At 37.1% G+C, this 24,150-nt stretch overlaps 1 protein-coding gene across 7 annotated transcripts in view; it reads left to right on the top strand.

Moving 5' to 3' along the window:
- Nucleotides 1-24,150, top strand: part of ERP44 (endoplasmic reticulum protein 44) — a 49,095-nt gene that overhangs the window by 2,295 nt on the left and 22,650 nt on the right. For 2 of the 7 annotated variants that reach the window (XM_086895276.1, XM_086895248.1), the window contains exons 2-3: nt 17,627-17,699; nt 20,943-21,058. In XM_086895276.1, coding sequence (XP_086751402.1) covers nt 20,959-21,058 — 100 coding nt within the window. In that variant the 5' untranslated portion in view covers nt 17,627-17,699; nt 20,943-20,958. Of the gene's footprint in view, nt 1-7,053; nt 8,086-17,068; nt 17,141-17,626; nt 17,700-19,464; nt 19,505-20,942; nt 21,059-24,150 lie in introns of those variants that run through there. The other 5 variants (XM_086895226.1, XM_086895237.1, XM_086895265.1 and 2 more) reach the window with 5 other exon arrangements.

Here is a 24,150-nt window from a genome sequence, read left to right as displayed (position 1 = left end):
CTATGTTTGCCAACAAAAAAGAAAAACAGCAGGAAATAGCTATGATCTGCAACTTGTCTGTATTTTTTCTGCTGTTTCTTTGTGTATAGGTCATTTAAACCCATTTCTAATGTGATTTGAAAGAACTGTACACATAAAACTTTAAGAAGAATACAGTTTAAAGTTGTTTTTTAAAAAAATACAATTAAGTGTAATGTTATCTGTGTAATTATTTAGTGTCATAACAGCCATGGCCCTGTGTTGTAAGATGCCTAGTTACATGAATCATGCCAATGAACCATTCCTTTTAGCAGATTTGTTAGAGTTTTGGAAAAGTTCTGAGCAGTCTAGGACTGTGAGGGGATCCTCTTTCTTTAGAAAGGCTGAAGAAACTTTGTAGAAGTACGTTGTTTATTTTCCTGTGCTATTCAGTGTCTCTGATAAGGTGTATCAGATTAGCTTTGAAGTTCTGGTAACTGTTTTTTCTTGTCAGCTGCCGCAAATACTTAATACCAGCAGTGCGACTTGGCCTCGTGCTCCACATCTGAAGGATGTGCCACCTAACAGGCTTTTGGAGCATGGCATGTTTTGTGGATTAGTGAATTTATTAGTGTTACACATTGATATGTAGCTGCAAAAACAGCTTATCAGGCTGGTCTTGCTTAGTAGTAGCAATGAAGTTAACAGGAATTCTTTTCCAGACTTTTGGATAAGCATATTTATTTTCCAGATGAGAATTTAATCTGCTGAAAAAAAGAAGAAAAGATACAATGTCAAATCAAAAGAAATTCTATTGTCTAAAGTTTGACAGTAGGAGATCACTACAGTCGTAAAGGGCTTTGTGTCTCATGCTAATATCCTTCTTCCCTGGTCTCACTGAAGTTTGGGTTGACATGAGGGAGATTGCAGTGCTAAGGGGATACCTGCAGTCTCAGCACAACTCTTTGCCCTTGTACTGGGCTGCTGGGAGCTGAAAGGAGACTGGAGAGAGGACAGGGGAGATACAGGCTGGCACAACCTCTGCCTCCAGAGCTGAGTGGCGGGGTGAGCAGGGCATGGCACAGGCTGTGGTGGGTCTTGTACAGCAGTTTGCAAGACTGAAATAAGAGATGCGTAGTAATGTCATGGGGGCCCTTGGAGAGTGAGATGTTTCTGCCTTGTTGGTATGTTGCTTAATACTGGGCAGGACAGATCTTTAAGATGAATCCAAGACAGTGGAATAAATGCTGATGGAAGAGTGTCTCATCATATTCTCCCCTAAGGCAAGGTGTGGCTTTTTGGCTTTGCTCTATCCAATCATTCTATATGTTTGCCTGTACTCGCAGTCAGGTATACTTTGCCTTTAAAGAAGATTCTAGAACAAGACACTCTTGCACCTACTTCTTCTGCATGTGTTTGAGAGGCACTTGTATTGCTCAGTGCTTCCCTGGAAGGCTCGTGCACAGTGCCCCTGAGCAAAAGCTGTGGCTGGAGGAAACCACCAACGGATAGTGAGGGAATGTGAAATGAATGTTTCATTGAGGGAATGAGGAAATGAAAAGGGAAGCTCCTAACTGGAAAAAAATACTGTAGGGTAGTATTTTTGTTTCTTGTTTTACTGCCACGGCCTTTCATGTCTTGATAATATGACACCAAGTACCCAAGTAATGAAAATAAAATTAAATAAAAATTGTCTTTTAGCTTAGTGTTAATTGTGTAGTGAGTTGCCCAAAGAGAAGCTGAACTCTAAATTTTATGCCTAGAGTGTATATCTGTGCATTTGCCTCTCTCTGCATTTGTATTAGAAAACTAATTTTGTAATTGAGACTGATGCTCAAAATACTATATTCTGAATGTGAGCATGAGTCACAAATTGTAATTACAGGCAAAATTTAGACCACTGAGCTTTATACAATGAAATGGGTTCCCTTCAAGAGTAGCATAGGACTTCTGAGTTGTTCATCATCTGCCCATGATTTCTCAGAAAAAACTCAGAATGTTTTTTTCACTGCTGGTTGAGGATGCTGTGTTTTTCCAAAAGGAAATAGTAGGCAACTGAGGAACAGTCCGTTTTGGAGAGAGGAAGTAGGGAAGTCTTGAATTCTTATGAAGACAACTTGTATTCTTTGTGCTATGCCATAGGATGGGCAAGTTTCCTGTTTGGGGTGCTCAGGAGTGAAGAGAGGAGAAACTGAACTGTTTCTTGGAACAGAAGACTCAAACAATGCTGGAAAATGTATAAATGAGTTATTGACAATAAAATCTCAGAGATTCTGTTGTTGTGGCTGTGACAACTCACTCCTTGGGTTTTCTTGTGATATCCTTACTGTTCACCTCCATAATCAGCTTTGGTTTTTGTTTGGTTGGGTTTTTTGTAGTTTTTTGGCAGGACAGCTTTCTTAAGCAAGAGACTGGTCCTAATATTGCTTTCTCAAGAAAGAAGAATTACCACGTTCTGTATGTGTAGATCAAACCTGTTTCATTTGAAAGACTTAAGGATTGTATGCTGTTATTCAGGAGAACCAATTTTTCACCTTGCAGACTCTTTTGTAAGCCTTACTTGTATAGCTTCCAGATATTTTGTTTGCTTGAGGGGAGGGAATTGTCTTATGCATAAGGCAAGTGTACAAATATGCTGTAAATTTTATACCAGGCCTTCTTCAAAACCTCTTCAGGAGGGTCTAGAGATACATTCAAAAACAAGTGCATTAATAATGCTTTAAGTGGGTTTGGATGCATTAACAACAACTTGTTCATTGAGTAAGTTCTCGGATGGTCTGGAGGAGGAAACACAGGAACATTTGGGACATAAGAAGAAGCAATACAGGCTGCAGAGATCAGAGCCTAAGGAATATTTTCGTCCAAAACTCCAAGCTGGAGAAAGCTCCTGGAGAAGTAGAGGAGGAGAAGTGTGTTATAGAGAATTAGGAAAGGAAGTGAGATAAAATTTCCTTTTGAGAATTCTACCTTTTACCTTCTTCTCTCCCTGACATGTGTTCCTTCATCAGGAGCATCCTAACCATCAGTAGAAACACATGCAATTTTCTTTTCCAAAATTGTTAGTAATGTCAAGTGCTTGTATAGTCTAATTACAAAAAGTTCATAGATAAGATTTTAGAAGTTTGAATAATTTTATTTTCAAATTCACTGTCTCTCAGGTATTTCTTTTTACATTGTTAAGGGTTATTCTGCAAAATTATTGCTATACTTTAACACTTAGTCAGAATGTTTTTTTCACTGCTGGTTGAGGATGCTGTGTTTTTCCAAACCAGCTGTAGCACGGTTTCCACATTTAATCAGGCTTTGGAAAAAGTGCCTTACAAAAAGCAACAAGGCATACTCAAAAGCAATTTCGTATTTTTTCCTATTTTTACATATGCTACTACTGAGAAACTTCTACCCTGACAATAGTCTTTATAGCTAGAAGCCAGCCATTCATGCCATTAAAACGTGCAGAATTCCAGTACTGTCTTCCAGATAAGCACTTGTGACTTGGAGCTTCTTCTAGGAGTGAACCAAACCTGGAAGCTCCTTCACATGCATGCACATAGACCTTTTAATGATAGTGATCCTCAAGATCTGCACTTTGGGTGGCTGATAAATGTTGTCCTCTACAGTGGCACTAAGCAAAATACAAAGTGCAGTGCTCTGTGCCTTAAACTACATAGTGGCTGGAATGGTGAAAGCAGCGAGGACAGAACATTCCGCATAGTTACCTAAAGGCAGGTGCTCTGGGCATACTTTCAGCAAATAACTGGTAATCATATGTGCAGCACAAGATTTCTGCTGAACATAGTAAATGTCCTTTTTGTCTGAACGCAGTAAATCTCCTTTTCATCTGTTCTTATTATGGTAAATGTTCTATGTTTCTTCCATCTCTTGTTTCTTGACCTATGTCTGGCTTTAGCAAGAGAGCTTTCATGGAGGGGGGTGTTGGGAGTCTCACTGTGTTTACCTGATAGGATCAAACTGTAGAGTTCTGTTTTTTGATTGCCACTGGAAGTTTGATCATTTAAATTTTAAAGGACTTCTTAAAGTCATCTGGTATTACTCCCTGCTCAGTGCAAGAGTAACTTGGATGGAATTGCTCAGTTTTTTTCCAGCTGTCTCACATAACTCCAGGGATGGAGGTTCTGCAACTTGTCTGGTCACCTGTTTTGGTGTTGAACGGAAACTTTATTGCAGGTTTTCTTTGAAAAGTCTGTCTGGAGGTGTGGATTGTGTACATTGTCTCGTGTCCTGTCACTGCATCTCTGGGAAGAGTCTGGCTCTGTCTTCTCTATAACCTCTGATTAGGTTGCTGGTAGCAGCAGTAATAGTTTTTCTTTGAGGTTGAACAAATGCAGCTGTCTCAGCCTTTCCTTGTATACTCTGATCTGCAGTCACTACTCACCTTCATAGTCATCTGCTGGGCTTCACTTCCGTATGTTAATGTCTTGTACACGCGGTCCCAAAGCTGGACAGAATCCTTTACATGTGCTCACACAAGTGCCAGATGAAAGGAAAGAATCACTTCCCGTGGTCTGCTGGCTGCACTTTTGATAACACAGCCCAGTGTGTGATTGTCTCTGCTGCAAGGTCATGCTGCTGACTCCTGTTCAACTTGCTCCCCAAGACCTTTTTTGCAAAGCTGTTTTCCATCTGGTTGGCTCTCAGCCTGTATGGGGTTATTCCAACAGAGATACAGGACTTTGGCTTTGTGGAACTTTGGAAGGTTTCTGTCAAGCCACTTCTCTAGCCATTTGAGGTGTCTCTGAATAGCAGACATTCTCTCTAGCTTCTAAAGCACTTCACCCAGTTCCTGTGTCCTTGGGGAACTGCTGAGGAGGCGCTCTGTTCCATCTTTCTGGTCATTACCACAGACAAATCTTATCCTCAGTATTGGTCTGGAGTAACTTCCTTAGAGTCCACTTGGACGTGGTATCTTTGTTTACAGCCCTTTGAGCTCAGCAGTTCAGCTGCTGTGTCACTCACTTTATAGTTCACTTATTCAATTCATGCCTCAATAATTTAGGTCTAAGGATCCTTTGAGGTGCTGTGTTAGAAGCTTGCTAAAGTCAAGGCAAACAATGTCCAGTACTCTTTCCTTGTTTACAGAGCTAAATGTCTTGCCACAGAAAACAGATTGATTGACTTATTCCAAATATATGCTGGATGGATGTGGCTTCTGGAAAGAAAATTTGGTTCCATAATTCTCCTGGTGACCCAGTGAGAAAACATTTGGTCTGGTTCTGTGGCTCTGTGTACATCCCAGTTGCTGAAGAGCTTTCTAACTTGGTCTTATACTCATGTGAGTAACGTTTCTTTTCCCTGGAACTCTGCTATGGGCTCAGACCTCACCGGTATAAAATTGGCTGAAGACAATATTTAGTGTCTAAGCCTTTTCTGTGTACTTTGTCTCTATGTCCCCTGCTAGCTGAGCAGCAGGCCTACAATTTTCTTACTTTTCCTCTCTTCCTTTTGTTGCCAGCCTTCTTTGACATCCCTCTCTCAACTCCAGCTGAGCTTGGACTGTTGCCAGCTCAAGCAGTATTTCTCTCTTCCTACCAAGTATTTTTCTTACCTCTACCTTCTGTCTGCTCCCTCTTTTTTTTGTTTTGTTTTGTTTTGTTTTTTTTTAACTCATCCAGAAATTCTCTGTTGACCTGTGCAAGTCTTCTGCCATACCAGCTTTCTGCCCAGTAGAGTGGATTGGTTTTGAGCTCTGAAGGGATTCTCCTTGAAGGTCAGCAGGCTCTTGTGGGTTTCTTTTGGCTTTCAGAGCTGTGTTTTATGAGTGAACTGAATTAAGACCCAAGTGCCTTCAGGTCTTGTCACTTTATTCAATGGTCCTGTGAGGTACATACTTCTAGGTAAAAAATAAATATTGTAGATTATAGATGGGATTTAGTTGAGCCCCAGTCATAAATGTTAAAGTTGCATTAGCAGTGGCAATGAAATGAAACACAGGAGGTCCAAAGTCTTGTCTGCTGGAATATGTAGGTTTCCACATTTTGTGTGGTGGAATCTCCCAGCTGCTTCACTTTGGGTCTAAAATGAAGGATATGTTAATTCACAGAGACATTTCGGGTATATGGTTTACTACATTGTTTCAAAGCAAGATGCTTCACTGTGGCTTCGATTTCTTTCAATTACTGAAACTTTGTATCCTAAATGATGTTCATGAAACAGGAACATGAGCAGAACATAGAAATGTAGAAATAAAGTATGGTAAATGACCTGGTTCGTTGGCATGTTTTTTTGCAGCCAGCCTGTCTTCTGTCTTGTTTGGCATCTGTGATTCTTGCCTGTTTCTTGTGTGTTTCGTTGAGGTGCATCCAAAAAAAATATGAAAGTCTGCAAGGGCTTTTTGGGTTTTATTTTCATAGATTTGTGAAAAAGAGAGAAGAGCAGTCTAATCTCTGTTGTAAAATAACTGGCAGTAAAGCTTATATTTTGTCTCCAACTGGATTCGTGTGGCAATTGGGCATAAACACAGAGAGAACTTGTTCATTAGGAACTCTGCAAGGAAGTATTTTGAAAGGCAAGGAATAGGTGCCTGTTCCAATGGTCTGGAAAAAGCAAACAACAGCTGTGATAGTGTTTTCTGTTTCCCATAGCTGTCGTGATTATGAAGTGATGATATAATTAACTTTCTCAAAAGCTGCACAAAGGGAAAGCTTTTTTAGTGATGTATCCATATTTGTAATCCCAAGAAAAGCTTTTTGTTCCTTTAGTCAGTCTATCACTTCTGACTCTCATAATTTACTGAAATCCCCTTTCTTAACTCTTGCTAGAAACACTTAGCTTCTAGATGCTTTGCCAGTCATAAAAATTATGAATTTTCATAAACGTGTATATGAAAAACATTTTCCTTTTTTTTTTTTTCTTTCTCCCTTTTGAGTCAATTCACTTGGGATTTTGGACACAATAACTGAAAGACGAATTGGTTCCTTCACAAAGGTAATTAAGACAGTATGTGGTGCAGGGGGTGAACAGTTAGGGGTTCTTTCCTACTAATGATCCGTTAATTAGTGAAGGGAGCTCAGCAAGTGTTCAGGCCTCTCAGGAATTACCTTGGAATGGCATTTAAATCTGCTTTGGTTAAAAAGGTATAATTGAAGGGGGAGAGGCCTTTTTAGAATTTTTTTCTGTCAATATAGGCAGGCAGAATTTGCTAAACCAATGCTAATGTCTACATATAATTGGTGTTATATACATAATAAATATTTTTAAATAAGACAGTAAATAGCTGTGATACCTCGCTGAGGATTTTGGTAACAGTTTGGTTGCAGCAGCTTTCCATGTTGTGAGCAGTAAGATAGCTACATAAAGCTGGTTGACTGCAGAACCAGGGTGTCCAAAACTTGCTCCCAGTTCAAGGACTGCACCATGTTAGTATGTTCATACTATTTTTAGGACCAGTCTGGAATACTTGCTTGGATGTTTTTGTGGTAGTCCGCTTGAAGCTGGCAGGTTTAATATTCCTTGAAGAGAAGTAGACCAACCTCTGTATGATTTTCTTTTGTGCATTTCAAAATATCTGTGGCATGTGTCTTGTCCTCTGCATTATTTATTCTTCTGCTGTCCAGAGTTATACAGGATAAATTGACTGCATATGTGCAGGACCTTAGCAGCTGTTTAGGGTAGAAAGAAAATAGGTCTCATAGTCTGAAATTAGCCTCTCATCCTTCAAGGTACCTGCAGCTGTGGTCCCAAAGGTGATTTTTTCTCTTCAGGTTCAGGAGGTAGCATTGCTTTAATCAGTGTTCTTCCCTAGAAGAGAGCCAATGGATTAATTTGTAAAAAAGGGGTTTTTTTGGTTTCTTTTTTACCTCCTCATTTGAATTGGGAGATTTTTCCAATGCCAACTTGTAAATTAGAATGCAGCTGTGGAATAGTATTTCTATTACACAGACCCACCACTTATTTGGAAAGATCTTATCCATTATCATATACCACTCGTATGTCATTTTAAGGTAGCAAATAATAAATGCTCCCTAAAAATTGCTTGCTAGAGACAAGCTAATGGATGTCCCAAGAGCTTTAATATGCTATGATTAGCAGTTTGCATGTGTAGAGTGGAAGTTTGTGGAGTGTGCATCACAATTATACCTGGAATGAAGAAAATGAAATTACCAAAGTAATGTAAGTTTTGATTATGTTTTAAGTGGATTTATTCTGGAGTTCAGAGTGTTAAGGGAATGCCATTGTATTTTAGAAAGCTTGTAATTTTGAATTTTAGAGGTGTTGATCATTTTGATTTCTCAGAAAAAGGAGGAGGAGCAACGCAGCTGGGCTGAATCTTGGTAGTTTCAGTGTATGGGCAAACTCTTCATACACCACGAATGGCTAAATCACAAGTTACTGTAGTTGTCTTTTGATAGCTGTAAAAACAAATCCTTAGCCTCTTGCTTCAGTATTAGGAGGTAATTTGTGGAAAAGTGGCATCTTAGTCATGATGAGGGAAAAACAAAACCTGTAGCACAAGGAGAGTCATAGTGATACTGGAAGTTATTAGTGCTGAAAGCTCTAGATCTGAGCTTAGTAATTGGCGTAGTTACATGTGGGTTCATTGTGGTGGAGATTGCAGAGCTAAACATGACTATGTAATAGTAAAAGTGGCAGAGGGTCAGAATTTAACTTGAGCTGCTAATTGCCACAGAATCATCCATATATTTACCGCTCTGCTCTGTTGTTTAGTTCTAACCATCATAACCTTCAGCATCAAATAAGGATGAGCTGATTCATGGTGGCTGTGATTCTGTGCTTTCAAAAGGATTTTGTTATTCAGAGGTACAAACAAGCAGCTGCATTAAGGTAAATGGTACAATTTATACAGTGTTATCAGAGACTGGCTTGTCCACTTGTCTTCCCTTATATTCTCTTTAGAGTGCAAGTTAAACAAGTATGTTTTGCATCCCTTTGGATGGACCAGGTGAGGAGAATGACCCAGCTGTATTTTTCATTTAAGTATTTATTTTGTCTATTTGTTGCTTTTACAACCTTTTTTTTCCCCCTCTTAACCCAGTGCCTCAGCTGCATGATTTAGAGCAGTGTCAGTCCAGTGTGAGTATTTTTCCTATGGAGGGCCAGTTGCTGTGTGTTTATGGTAGTCCTTATATTGGCATTTGAGCAGTTGGTTACAGTAATTCATACCCACTCTTAAAACAAGTTCCAGCTGAAAGATAAAACTGAACAGGTTTGTCTTGGCCTAAAGTTCCCACCTTTCATGATAAGGAAAAGATCTGGAGAGCCTGATGTTTTGGAGAAGAAGGGTAAAAAATGTATTCAGTATTACAACTACATTGTGCAATTAATAAAAAGCTAAGCAGCCAGAAGCAAGTAGGTGTTGGAGTTCATAATTTCACTTTAAAAAAAGTTGGATTTGTCTTATTGAAGAATAAAGGCAATATGTAGTAAAGTTTGTCAAAATAGAAATTGTGTTTATTTTTATAGCAGTAGAATGTGTATAGGCAGCAAGGATAGAAAATACAGTTATCCACTAATATGTTAAATCCTTCAAATTATTAAAAGGTAGCCATTATTCATGTGACATAAGAAATATGGTTTCTTATGGAAAAGCTACATCTACTTTTGGTTTCTTCCTCTAAGATTATGCTTTAAAGGAGGGTGTCTGAATTCCATGGTCAATCCTCCCACAGAAAGACATAAAAATCTTTGTTTCATTTTAATGTACCTTTTCACAGTCTGTCCAGGAATGAACAAAACATAAATACATTTGTATTATTTAAGAAAAATAAAAGCTAGTTTCTTGTTCTGTGATGGCCCAGTGTAAAAACTACAATAAAGGGCACAGGAAGGCTTGTAGATTATAATGAATAACAGGAGCAGTGTTTTGCTTTCCGTAATGAGGAATGGGGTTAAAAGTACACAGTCTTTAACATCTAAACTGTCTCCAACAAATTTTTTGGTAGTGGGTTTTACATTTGATAGCAGTGGCCAAAATAGAGAGCAGGGCCTTTTTCCTTGACTTAGCGAAAAGGGGCAGCAAACTACTCTGCTCTGCCAGCCTTACCAAAGTCTTGACAAGACTGAGCTGCCCTTTATTTCATATTGCTGGATCATGCTTAAAAAAGTTGAGGACCTTGAGGGTGCTGGCTTTCATACACAGCAACAGCTGCTTAATTTGTGCTAATCATTTTGGAGATTGCATTTTTATTTTATGTGTGTTACTCCTTCTTGAAAGTGTATCCTTGTGTTGTTGCCAAATAATCAGAGCAGTTGGCAAAAGGGAAAAGAAAGAGTTATCGGAACATGAGGTGTTTTTTCCTAAAAAGCTGCACAAGTGTGACCTTTCTTTTTGAGGGGAATTCTGGCTGCTTGTTTACGAGAAGCAGCTTGGTAAATAAAATATCTAAAGATTCAGAGTTTTCAGTAGTTTCCTGGGGAGCTTAATTCGTAGCTTTAAATCTGTGAAACAGGCTTTAAGGTAGATTCCTATCTGTGAACATGTGGGGCGCTCTGAACATTATTCACAAATTAATGCAGATGTTCAGACATCTGTTTACATCTTTTGAAGGTATATGGGCTACATTCTCTGTATGTGGATGTATAAGGTAAGGAAACCAGTGGATCATAACCCTGAATGGAGATTACTCTTTTCCCTAAAGGCCAAGAGAAATAACTGAATGTTACAAATAATTCAACTGGAAATATATTACAGGTCTTATCTCTGTGACATTTTTTTTGACACGCCTCATGTCATTTTTTTGAGCCCTTGCTTAAACATTTCTATAAAAGACCATGATCCATAGGTTTGTGCCCAAAGACTTAAGCTTTAGAATTGTGTTTGGGTGCATAATTCTGCTACTAATAGCTTTGTGGAAAAAAATGCAATACATTGGACAGCATGTTGTGATAATGATGTTTAATTCTCATCTCTGCAATGGACTTTTTGAATGAACATCTTGTGTCCTCTAATGATTGTTTACAAACTATTGAGAGGTCAACTGATCCATTTTTCTGGAAATCCTTGGTTCTGTGGTATCAGGCCATTAAGAGATCTCTGCAGCTGTGAACCATTCCCTGTCAAATGGGACAATCCTGCAAGTCCTTTGCTTATGTGTGAAGTTCAGTTTTAGGAACCATTAGCTGCGAGTTCTTTTTCCTAATTTAGTGTGTCAAATCAATATAATTTGGATTTTCAAGGATAGCGTTATGAATTGTGAATTCTTCTGTTTCCAGTATTTTCATTTGAAAATAAGTTTTTTTTGTATTAATAAGATATGTACTTACACCAAATATTCTTTCCACATACTTAAAATGGGAATATACAACAAGATATGTGGAGGACAGAAAATTTCATTATTTCTTTTTAATGTGGTAGTCTCTACTTAGCTCTGCATAGTTACAGCACTGTTTGGCTAAAACAGCATGAAAGTGAACTGTTTATTAAGGTTGAAGAAGTAAGTTTACTTTTCTAATTATATATTACCCATATTTCTGTTTAGTTAGATTTTTTTCTCTGTTCTTCTGAGAATTCGTAACTGCAATCTTTAAATCTTTTTTAAGCAGCTTATTTTGAGCATTTTAATTTTCTGGACTAAATTTAAGGTATGGCTTTTAAGTGAAAACTTATAAGAAAATTACTTTTTGTTACCCATTTAAAAATTGCTCTGAAAACTTGAATATAATTGAGAAGGGATCGTTAGTTAATGCTTTGAACTAACAGATCTTTGTCTCATAGTCTTATAATGAAAGCTGCTTACTTTACCAATTAAAACCCTGCATATTCATCAGGGATGGCAGCAGTCAGTCTAAGTTATGAAAATGTTTGGGCACAGTCTGGAATCAAGTGGTGACAACTGAAAGTTGAACTGCTCTCACTGAGAGGGTGAATAATGTTCTTTTTTTATTTCCCCTCAGCATTCTCTATTTACTGTTACCTCTCTCTGCTCTGAACTTTGTGGTTCATTACGGGGCTTCTGGGAATGCCGCCAGCAAGATGTTCCTGATTGATGGTTCTGAAGCCAAAATTCAGGGGCTCTTACAATGTCTTGCCAGCTTTGGCATTGCTGTCTTCTGGGATTGCTTTCAATTTGTATCATCCTACAGCAGGCTGTAAACCCGTCTGCTTCCTGCTGTCCAGGAGTTTAATGCAGACCTCACAGCAGCAGCAGATCAGCAGCATGCATAAAAAAAGAGGTACTCGGGGACTAAGAGTCAGCAGCAGGGTCCTGGGGGGCTTGGACTTCAGGTAGTAACTTCAGCATGTCAATCTGGATTAGGTGTGGGCTAGACTTGGTTGCCAAATGTAAAATGATTTTGTGTTAGAGGAGAAAGATGGTTTAGTTGTGTGCCTTTAGGAGTTCCCAGCAGGAGGAAAAGGTAAATGAAAAGTTTAGCAAGTGAAAATGAAGGCTGCTCTTGTTGATTGCCTTGCAGGTGTAATACTAATTAGAAATCATAATGCTCCATGAATACATTTTCTATATTCTACAGATAGTTTGCTTCAGAAATGAGAACCTCTGTTTCATTATGTGCATTAAAAAATAAAGGCACAAAGAACTAGAATGCAACAGATCTGAGTTCTTGTTTCCTTTTCTTGCAATTTTAAGGTTATGCACATTTAAACTGTTAAAATCTTCTGCAAGAAAGTGGAATGTTAAGTATAATAAACTTGAAAAGGAAATACTTTTAAACCAATAGGTCTTTCTCTCCTTTCCAGTTAGCAATTAAAGAACTAAGAACACTAACTGGTACTGGTAAAATGTTTATAAAAAGTTGACCTAAATGTCTTGAATGGACGAGCAGGCTTGTTAATTGGATGTGTGAAATGACAATTGAATAGCAATACTGTCAGCAGAAGGTGAGTCAAAACTGTAAGTGCTTTTAATTCCTCTTTGGAAAAGTGATGTGAAACCTAGTAGAGATTCACTGTTGGGTATGAGTTGAATAGGTTCTGTCCAGGCATTTTGTTTTGTGTAAGGATACTTGTGTGGCATTGCATGGTGTGTTTGGGAGGATAATAGTGGCTTTTGAACAGTTCTTTGATGTCTTTCATTGGAAACAATCAGAATAAATCTCAGCTGATTTGTAGTTACTCCTCAGAACTGCTACTGGCTCCCTAAGCTATTGGATAACTTCGAATGAGGACCAAAACTTGATCAGAAATGCTAAGATTTCTGTACTAATTAAACTTTCCAGTAAAGCATGACCTCTGTTATCTTCAGAAACTCCCAGGAACCTGAGCCATGATGTTCCTGCTTTATTTGTCAGGATCAGAAGAGTGAAAATGTATGTCATTTCCTCTTCTTCCCTCCCCACCTATGAGCTAAATTTTATCTTTGTGAACACACTGTTCAGTTCCTGATTTTTTCCCCCCAGCAATGTATTCTATAAGTGTGTAAAGCTTTCTGCATTCACTTGTTTCAGTCTACATTTGTTTTGTCATTTTTCTGTAGTGTTAAATTATTGTGGGTAGATTATAAACATCTGAATCTAACTTGAGCAGCTTCATTCAAGTATTTCTCATATTCTACTCTATTTTTAAAAATCTTTTTATTTCATAGGTACTTATTTTTACCTTCAGATTTTCAGTTTGAACATTTAAAAAATAGAAATGTAAAAAATACTTAATTTAGTCCAATGTAAGTGCAGAAACCTGAGTTGTTTTCAGATGTGCTTAAGTAGCCAATTTTTTTTCCTGTTGAATTATTTTTTCAAGATGCTTTCTTCAATGAGTTTGTAGATATCTTGTGATGCCAGTTTGAAATTTATTTTTTTTACTTCAGTTATAGATATGAACTATCATCCACATGTCCTACTATGAGCCAGTGGAATGTAAAGTTTGCATTTAAAAGTGAAATCTGAATGCTTTTCTTAGCCAGTATGTTTTTCAGAACTTATGTTCAATATCTGTTCTAAAATGTATAGCTGATATTCAGAAATTACTTCCTCAAAAATATCTTGTTTTCTCTTCATGGGTATCAGCCACAAGCCTCAATAAAGGTCAGAAAATATTCTCAAAACAGTGTGCCTTCTTAGAAATTTAAATACAAATTTGTATTCCTTCATGATAAATATTAATACTAATATCATAAAGCCTCTTGCATCCCATGGGACAGCAAGATTACTGGGTCAAAAGGAGGTGTTTTCTTCCTTACAGGCATTATACCTTAATGGACACTTCAGCTGGAGTGAGTCTTGCATATTTATTGACATTTCTTCAAGGAATGATTTTTTTTCCCTGAGTCTGTCTACTTATTATTAGAATTTTGGCACCCACAATTATTTAGTCAGTATAAAATGTTTGAGAACATGATTATGAATATATTTGACAAAACAGAAATTTTCATACTTCTAGTGAAAAAAGTATTTCAATTATCTCAGGTTTTGTGCAACTTTTGGGGAAAGGTATTTTTAGTGTCAGTATTTTTCCATTTCTGTAGTGTAAAGGGACAATGGGATAGATGGTTAATTTGTTTTTCACCTTCAGTACATGAAGATGTTTGGAATATTTGTTTTGGTGTTAATGTCTTAGTACACACAGCTTGCACATTTCCACAGTAAGAGTTAAGAAAGCAACCACAAAATTTATTTGTGCTATAAAGAAGTATTAGCTTTCTTTTTTCTGCATATAGCACAATCTAGAAGAGGATGTTATTGGTTAGTAAGTCCTGTGTTTTCATGGTGCAGTTGAATATTTGCATTGCAAGTTAAATGTATTTTAAGTGTATTGTAGCAATCTACAAATATGACTACAGTTCCTGATCCATTGAAATATATCTGCTTAAGTAACAGAGCTTATTTCTCAACTGCAAATAATATGTTTATCTATGTTATGTTTAATTTATGTGTAATTTATCCTATTAGATAAGATTTGTCTTGCTGCTGGAAAGTTAAATCAGTAAAAGCCAAGAGGGTTTAACAAATTGTTATCTTACCCATTCGGTTTGTTTAGACAACATGAACTACTACTGCTGAGCTCCTGTGAAAACTGTTACACCAAGACCTACTGTGGAAGCTCTTTTCAAGTGTGAATGGTGATGCAGAGCTTGTGTGCAGCAGATGAAAAGTTCCTGCTTTCTAGAAGCTTGTGTGGATTTTTCTCTGTAAACAAACCTTGTCCAAGATTACAAATAAGTAACTCTGTGGTCTTCAGGGTGATCAGAGGCTCTTGAGGCCTTGCATGGCAGCTGAAGCCTTTAGAACACTGAATCTGCAAAGTCACCTGCAGAAGGATCAGATGATGGCCAAGACAATTATTGTTGAAATATCCTATCCATTATTGTCTAGAGCAATGTTCCAACTATTATTGTTAATTGTAGCTACTGCTTCAATTGTACACGTTAGGTCAAACCTAACATTTGCAACAAAGCAGCACGTGTGTGTACAAACAAAACCTGTGCCAGCACACGCTGACCTGACCCATTACTCACTACAAACATAACTTCTACTAACAGAACCTCCCCCCAGCAAGACCATGGAAGCTGTCATCCCATGCATCACCTAAGGGGTGATGGGGAGGTGTCTGCACTAGTGGTTGCCATCAGCTGTTACTTCTCTGGGGAAAATTTGGCCAGTGGGGATCCAGGTCCATACAGGTAGCTTCTCACTCCAAAGGTAGAGTCCTACTTTCTTGCTACTCGGTAGTCAGCAGTGACAGCATCTGCAGAGGAGCTCCCTGAACACTAGCCTGCTGTAACTTGTGCATTGCATAGCTTGCTTAATCCGGTAATTTTTTTTGCCGATTGTGTTGTTACACTGCCTGTTTAATCTCTGGACTGCGCAGCTCAGCCATTAGGTTTATTTCTCTACAGTCGTCTTAGCGCCACAGTTCAGACATTTGTCTCCAGCAGTTGAAGTGCCACAGTAAGACTGTTCAAACTCCACCATAAATCTTAGATTTGCATTTAAGAATAGTGTCTTGTTCAACTACCAAGAGAGAAGCACTGGTACATATTTCATATTCCAACAGCTGATGTGTTTTCAGCCTGTAGTGTCAGAGTTACATGCTACCCAAGGGACTCCATATGGGAAATGCAAAAGGATCAGTATCTTTGCTGGGAAGTGATTAGTGATCCACATTACTAATCTTTCTGATTAATGATCCACAAATCAGAAAGAATTGAAAATGATTGCTGCAAATGTCAGCTGTATGAAATTTACAGTGATTGTTTCAGAGCCATTGACAGTGTCTCACTGTTGTAGTTTCCCACCATTTTTGAAGCTGATCTTAAAGAAAGCAGGGATCCAGTTTGGTGGGTTTTTTCAATCAAATATTTCATATACACTTGTAATAAATGTTAGGAAATTTTGTGTGTGACATTATATGAGTCTTTTGATAAATTGTAAATAATGTCCAAGGCAGATATATCCTGGAGGCTTGTTCTTTGTAGTCATGGTCCTACTATGAGTTCAGGATAGATCTCAGGCTCTTCCATAAATGCAGAGTACATTGTATCACTGGTTCCTGCTATATAGCTGCTCAATATGGCTTTATTTATATGATCTTTATGCTTTTAGCTGTGTTTTTTCTTGATGCCTCTTGAGCCATAGGCAGATTTTCTTTACACCTCAAGGAGTAAATAAGTCTCTAGAAACATCAGTAGCATGAATATTGTGTCCTGACAGATCTCAGTGCGGACTGTCTCTGTGAATCTCTGGTCTCTCCCCAACTCCTTGACCTTTGCATTCCTGTCAGTTCTCTTCCAAAAACCTTCCTTTTCCTTTCCTGTTACCTCTGTCAGCTGAGGAACCATACTTCAATTAAAAATGTGAAGGCATCACAGCAGAGCATCTGGTCCAAGCCCTGACTGTGCTCAGAGAAGCAATGACTTTCTGACTGGCTTGCTCAGGATGGAAATATTCATGTCCCAGACAAGAATCTGTATTACCCTACTCAAAATTTTTTATTTGCACACTTGTCTCTCCCAAAAAAAAAAGCAAAAATAAATTGTAATTCACTGATGCCTCTCTCACCTGGGATAGAACTCTACCTATTTCTTCCACTGCATTTTAGAAAAAAATATATGGGCCAGTTGCACTGAAAATGAGAGTGTCCTTCCATAAAACTGTGTATCACTATGAGAGTTGCATTAAGAGTGATATAAATGTTGCTTTGGAATTGAATGATTTGGCTGATGTGTTGTCTTGGTTTTTATAGTCTGATGAGCCTATTGCATGCTGGGACTGAAGCAGTGTCAAGTGGAAATACAGAAAGAGATAAAAGACTATAGTGAGTTGAGTTAGATGTATTTAAATTGTTTCCTAAAACAGCAATAAAAATGCAGGCAATTGAGGCTTTACTTAATGAGAAACTTTTTAGCCAGATAAGTCCTGTAAGTGACAGAAGGAATTACTTGTCTCTGGGTAAAACCTCCATGCCCACATGCTTCTGGCCTGTGTGAGGTTGCTGAAATGGGGTTTCATTTTTTTCTCCTGAGTGAAGTCATGACTGTAAGTGACTCTTAAAGGTGCAAAATTTACCTGTAACATTTCTGGCTACATACTAGAGAATTGTATTAAAAGAACTAATTTTGCTTTAAATGTGAAAGGGTGTTATATCTGTAGTTTGTATATTTGTGGTACTGCTGTCATCTAAAATGCATTGACTGAATTACAGTTCTTTTACTGTTCTTCTCCAGCTTTTGAGCTGCAACACTTAAAAATCACACACTTTACTGCTGAAACATACCTTACCTGGTTTGCTTTCTCTTTTTAGGTGTCTTGGCTTTTTAATCCAGCAAGAAGTGAAATAACAAGTCTAGATAGTGGAAATATAGATGACATTTTAAGTGAGTACTTAGAATAATTTTTTTCTCTGTATGTCTGCAATTACTTATCCGTGTGAATATTGTAGTGATATTAAATGAATATTCATACCCTAGCTTTAAATATATGAATTGCAATCAGCTTAGAAATATTAGATGCCTGTGGTTTAAATTAGCTGTCTGAACTAATGTATTGCAATAAGAATTTGAAGCATCTTAAAAAAAAATAACTGTTACCTTGTTTGCAGAAGGGAATGCTTGATTACATAACCAAAACCAGTCTAGAGGGCATTTTAAAAGTTCCCCCCTAAAAACAGCAGCAAGTGAAACCCATGGTAATGGACCTTAAGTATCTTGCTTGTTCAGCTCTTTCTTTCCTCAGGTTAAGCACTGTCCTGATTCTGGTGGCTTATAGAATGGAAATCTTTAAATTAAACAGATATTGTTTCTTGTCTGAAACCTTTCTCCCTGACAACTACACAGTTTGTCTGTATCTTTGCAGGAAAAAGTTGTTACATTGTTTCAAATATATTCAAGGGAAAAAATCCCTTTATTAAGGCTTCCGGACTAGAATATGCCTTATGTTATGGGATTGCTTTGTGATATGAGAGCTGTTTGTAAATACCTTTTCTACGGTGGACAACATAAAATTATTTTATACAGTGTAATTCACAAAAGGGAATATATGCTAAGTGTAAATGCTTTTAAAATTCATCCCATTACTTTCAAGAAATACTTCATGTGTTGGAGGTAACCTTGTTATTTACCTATTCACCACTTGCATCCCTTGCTGATAATGAAAATCTTAATGCCATAATTGTAACCAAACTGTGGTGCTCTCCAGCCTACTCAAGAGTTGTCTTTATCAGCATGTTGTCTTTTCCAGGCTTTCAGCATCCTTATCTTCACATGTAACTGCTCTGTAACTTTGTCAATTTTCTGCTTGTCAGCATTTCTGCTTTATAAAGCTGTGGCTGATACTCTGTAGTTTGATTATGTACTTAATTTTTTTGCAGTGTCTAGGCCAGTAGCACTGCCAAAAATCAATTTAAAGCATGGTTGGTTATTATATTCTGTAAAGATCATACTTTATTTTTGAGCAGGAGATTTATCCTTTTTTGATTTTTTAAAAAAAAAATATGTGGAAAAGGAATGCATAAGAATGTTATTTCATTACCTCATTAAATGTATCCCTATAGTACTGCATTTTTTTAGTGTTCCTTAGCATTTTTCTATTTTTGGTGACTGAAAATTTCTACCTTTTGCCATAGTATCCAGGTTAAATTAGACAAGTAAGGATAAACCAGAGCAAGTTGCACAAATAGGCTGCCTGTTCATCAGTCTTCTGCCCCTAATAGTTGTGGGATTTCAGCTTTTAACTGTTATGAATAATAGAGCTAGTGCTTAAGAGCTACTAAAGTTCAATTTCTGGATGTGAGTGCCTTAATTTTAAATCCAGAAATAATTTTTACTGCATGTGTCACTTAATTACTTCCTGTGTGTCTTAATGCTTTAAGTATTTACGTTTTTTTTGTCTTGTATATCAGTAAAGTCAATAGAACACTTGACTGAAGGCCTCTTTCATCTCTTTCCCATTTATTACAGATTATATTTCAGCTAAGATTTACCCCATCAGTTTTCTAGCAATCAGACTAAGCTCTATGCTGAATTATCTAGAAATACTTGCTTTTGTAGTTTTTTTGTGCATACTTTTATAATCTCAGATGAAAGAACTGAGAAGTTTGCCTCACAATGTGACATTGGGCTTTTTCTTTTTCTTTCTTCTCAGACAATGCAGATGTTGCTTTAGTTAATTTTTATGCTGATTGGTAAGTTATTCAAGTTGGTTGTTTTTTTGGGTTTTTTTTATGTTTTAACTTCTGTCTTTTGAAAACTGTCATGTTTGGCTATAGTTTTCTAATTGAAAATACAGTAGTCTGTTGCTTTCAAACTAGTTCTTTCCTGGGTTTATGTCTTGATTGCTTCTCCTTCTGTCTATGTCTGCTTCACATTATTATAGGCTGTAGTTTTAAACATTACAATCTTAATTATGATCATTACTTTTAGGCATGCAGCAATAACCCCTCAACATAGCACACTGCCAGTCTGTGATGTAAACTGACTTTTGAGTGAGAACAGATCAGTTTTGGTCATGAAAGTTCTCTGTTTTAAGGGTGGAGAAGAATGAGGGACAAGAAGCCATTGTAGCTTTGTATACAAGCCATTTGTAGCATATGTATACATGGTAACATACACATGCTACATAAATGTGTAGCATACAGCTGGGCTGCCCAGAGTCAGGTTTTTTCAGAAGATGGACTTCAGCTGTCTTGGCATTTTGAGAGCAAGTCTTGCTCTTCACTTACATGTTTGCTGTTGCAGACATAACTGCATCCCCAGGCTGTCACTGTTAAGTTTAAGGTGGGTTTCAGTGCAGGCTGGTTTTTATTGCAAGTCTCCTTCTTGAAGTCTCATTCTCACAATTTCTACAGTGCCATTATGCATCTCCACTTTAAAAATCTGTCATATGTTTGGAAGATCAGAATATAAAATAATCTTATTGACATATTAGTAATGGGCTTGTGCACTACTGTTACCCTAAACTTCCTAAAGCCACTGAAGCATCTTTACAATCCTACTGTCTTCTCTGTGGGCAAAAAGAGAGAATTTGCTTCAAAATCTGACATTACTGGGAGAAGGGACCCTTAGGGTTCTCTTTGTTCTTACTGCTGTACAAGCAGTCTGCTCAAATTCTGCCAAAACTGAGCAATAATATAACACAAAATACTTGCAACTTGTACTGTTGGCCCGTAGAAAATTACATGTGATATTTCTTGAAGGTGTTGGTGAATATTTCAGTCTCAGCAGTCTAAGGAACTTCTTTTTCTACATTTTTAAAATCACTTTCCATGGGTAATTCAGGTAGAAAAAACTGAACAATATACTTTCTGAATAGAATATATTTCCTAAAGGCTTATAATTGATTAATGGTGCTTCCTAGAGAGATAAAGCAGGGGAGCATATCTTGAACTGTGTATTCTTTCCTAGTTACTTTTTTTTCCACACCTGATTTATTCAATTTTCTTTTGAACTGATTTTTATCCAGTCAGTTGGATGATTACAGGTAAATGTGATTTTTCCAATGGCTTTTCTTTCTTTTCTTTTTTTTTTTTCTTTTTCCTTCAAAGATTGAAATGTTCCAGTAGTCATCAATTGAAGTATTTCAAAGTGATATTTTGGAGTCATGATTTTGTGTTCTATTTACAGGTGCCGCTTCAGCCAAATGCTGCATCCTATTTTTGAGGAAGCTTCTAATGTAATCAAAGAAGAATATCCAGATAAGAATCAAGTGGTGTTTGCTAGAGTAGACTGTGATCAGCATTGTAAGTAAATCCTGATTTAGTTTTTTCTGTGCTGTTTTGGTACCAAGTTAGTAATTGTATTGAAAAATACACTAAATAGCTGTGCAAAGTGTAGCTGTAGTTCGCCCATCAATTAGTCAAGGGTTGCTTTCATTACATCAGCAAACCTCTTCTTCCAAATTTGTCAGGGCAATTTCCAATGTTTCTTTCTCATTGAATCCATCAACATACTTTTTTTTTTATCAGTTCAGCCTATCTCATTTAATGAGGCAAAAAAGGCTGTGATTATAAATTGAATTGGCTCATTGAGGTGTCAGAGAAGCACTAGTGCAACAAATGATGCAAGTCTTCACAACCAAGAAGAGGAAGGGGTAACCTACCACTGTTATCATGAAGAATATGTTCTGATCAGATCTTCCTTCCACCTTGAAGTCAAGGTGGGGCTGTAAGCTTCCTTTCACACAGCCAGGCAGGGATCAGAGCTTTGCTCTGCTGTTGTTACACATACCAGCAAACAGTTGCCTATTTGGGTTTTCCCCATGCCCAGACATACGTGAAAATGATATGCAAAATCTTATTTTATGCTGGAACTAATCCCTTAAGTTCTTTTTAAATCCCTTAATAAGTAAAATGTGAGGAACATCTGCTGCACATTGAAAGGCAAATGGATGGTATTAGGATTTTTATTACACTATTGGATCAGCTGTGTTGTTTCATGCTTCTTGGAGAACAGCATTTCTAGGAATAATTTCTTTACAGTGGCTTGTGATTCCCAAACAGTATTAACAGTAGAAATTCAGTTTTATCAATATTGATTATACTATTTGGGCTTTACAAAACTGTTTCTTTGTAAGAGCAAGCATCACTGGAAGTTGGCTCATCTTATCAAGATAACAACAACAGAACTTCATAGAAAGGTCTCACTAAGGACCATAGTAAAATCAGCCTGTGTTGTTGTGTTTTATTGTTAAGATTTAAATTAACTGCTGAAATCCTTACTTTCATTCTACTTCAGTAGCTTGAATAACTCAGGGAGTCTGGGCTGCTGGATGCCTGGTGTTTAGCTATGAGATGCTCTTGTCTTAGCAGTTACAGTTAAGAAAACATTTTTTTGCTCCCCACCAAGTGTTTGAAACACTTTAAAAGTTTGTTGCTTAATCCTCTCATGTGCTCTTTGAATTAAGGTAATTGGCACTTGTTACAGAGAGTTAAGAGGAGGAGATGCTACAGAAGGGATTGTCATCCTTCTCCTGGGAGTACTTGTAGTGGGCTAAGTAGTAGGAGGCAGCCAGGGGTTGCAGTTTTTTCTTTTTATTTCTGTAATACCATTAGTTCTCTGTATTTACTATTTCTGTCCTTACTTTAAGGACAGAAATATTTAAGAGGAGCATGACTGCTATTGCAGAAGATGTAAAATGTGAGAATTAAAAATAAAATCCTTTAATGACAGGCAATTGCCTTTTTGAATTGAAATAACAAAATTGTGTATGTCATTCCTAGTTTCTAGTATTTATTTGCTGGGTTTTAAACAGCAGTGCATTTCATGGCACACAGTTACTGGGCATGTACTAAAGTTTTAGGTATTTTAACATGTGCAATACCAGCTTTTTAGTAAGAAAGTGGATATTACTATATTGTCAAGGTTGGGCCTGCTGTAGTATTTTGCTGAATGCTAGTGTCAAGATTGTTGGTAGTTTGGGGTTTTTTTCTCAAGCTTTATATTTTTGTATGTGTTTACATATTTTAGCAACACTAGAGGTTTTATGTCAATATTTTGGTGGTTTGTTATGCCTGTAGATTTTATACGTCTAGTAATTTGCTATTAGAATGGTGTTCTAGAGTTGGTGAATTATTTGCATTACAAATTATCTGGTTCTTTTTGAGGCCAAGACTCTGTAGGGAATCCAAATAGCTGATTTCTGGCCACTCAAAAACAGCTTTCAGAATGGTCATTCAGGCATAGATACTTTCTATTTAATGCACTATTATTGAAGCACACTGCAGGGCCCAACAGCTCACACCAGCTTCTGAGGGTAAAGCAAATTAAAGAGAATTATTGATGTACTGCCAAATGTTTGATGCCTAATTACAAAACCATCTCTCTGTCTGCTCTTATAGCCAATATAAAGATGTTTTCATGAAAAGTGATAGTATCTTATGTGATAAAATATAAAATATAGATATTAACACTATATTAAGCCTCTGTATGTCTTATATTTTACACTAGTTTATAATATTATGGGAGATAATTATACCTGAAATGTATAGGTAAAGTCACCAGGCTGTGTTTAAGCTGGTGTGTTTACTACAGGTAAATCTGAAGGAGGTATTTGAAGCAGGTCTCTTTGCTTTTCCAAGACCACATCCTTTTATAACTTAAAAATATCTGAGTTCTGCTGCATTATGTCTTGTTAAAATCTTTGATGGTTTTGATATTTTTCACCTATCTTAAATATTAGATGTCTCTCATCTAAATATAATACCTAGTAAAAGTGATCTTCCATATAAACTTACGGAAGATTATACTGCATAGAAATTATTAGGAAGGTTTTATTTCATGGTTTGGGTTTTTTTGTTTGTTTGGGGTTTTTTTGGTGTTTTCTTTCTTGCTTGTGTTTCAGGGTTTTTTTAATCATTTGTGCTAAGCAGCAGTGTTGGAAACTCACTTGGTACAATAGATTTCCTGTGCTTCTCTGTGAGTGAATATTGCAATATGGAACTCATTTCTCTTGGGGAGAGTTTATATTTTGGACAGTTTCTCTAAATTCAACATTACAAGCTCTGGTACAGAATTATTGTAATTGAAGTATATATATTGGGGGTTTGATTCTACTGCACCATGATTTCCTTTGGTTTCTGAGTTAAATAAAAAACAGTAGCTATTTTGAATAGATTTTTGTGCCTCCAAACATAGATCAATTTCTCACTGAGGGTATGTAAGGAGATACTTTGCTGAACAGACTGTTTAGGGAACTGTTATTCTTCCATTCAAAATGTGTCTGGGAATGGTATTTTCCGTCAGTTTTGTGAGCTGCTGCTCTCTCTCTCTGTCTGTTTGTTTCTGCAATGTGTGCTCATGTTGCTAATGTTAGTCTGCAGAGATGAGATTGTGT

The sequence above is a fragment of the Cyanistes caeruleus genome, chromosome 1, assembly GCF_971803275.1.
Source record: "Cyanistes caeruleus chromosome 1, bCyaCae1.hap1.1, whole genome shotgun sequence".
Lineage (NCBI taxonomy): Eukaryota > Metazoa > Chordata > Aves > Passeriformes > Paridae > Cyanistes > Cyanistes caeruleus.
The sequence above is the reverse complement of the archived record's forward strand: the minus strand, read 5'-3'. Positions and strand labels throughout refer to the sequence as shown.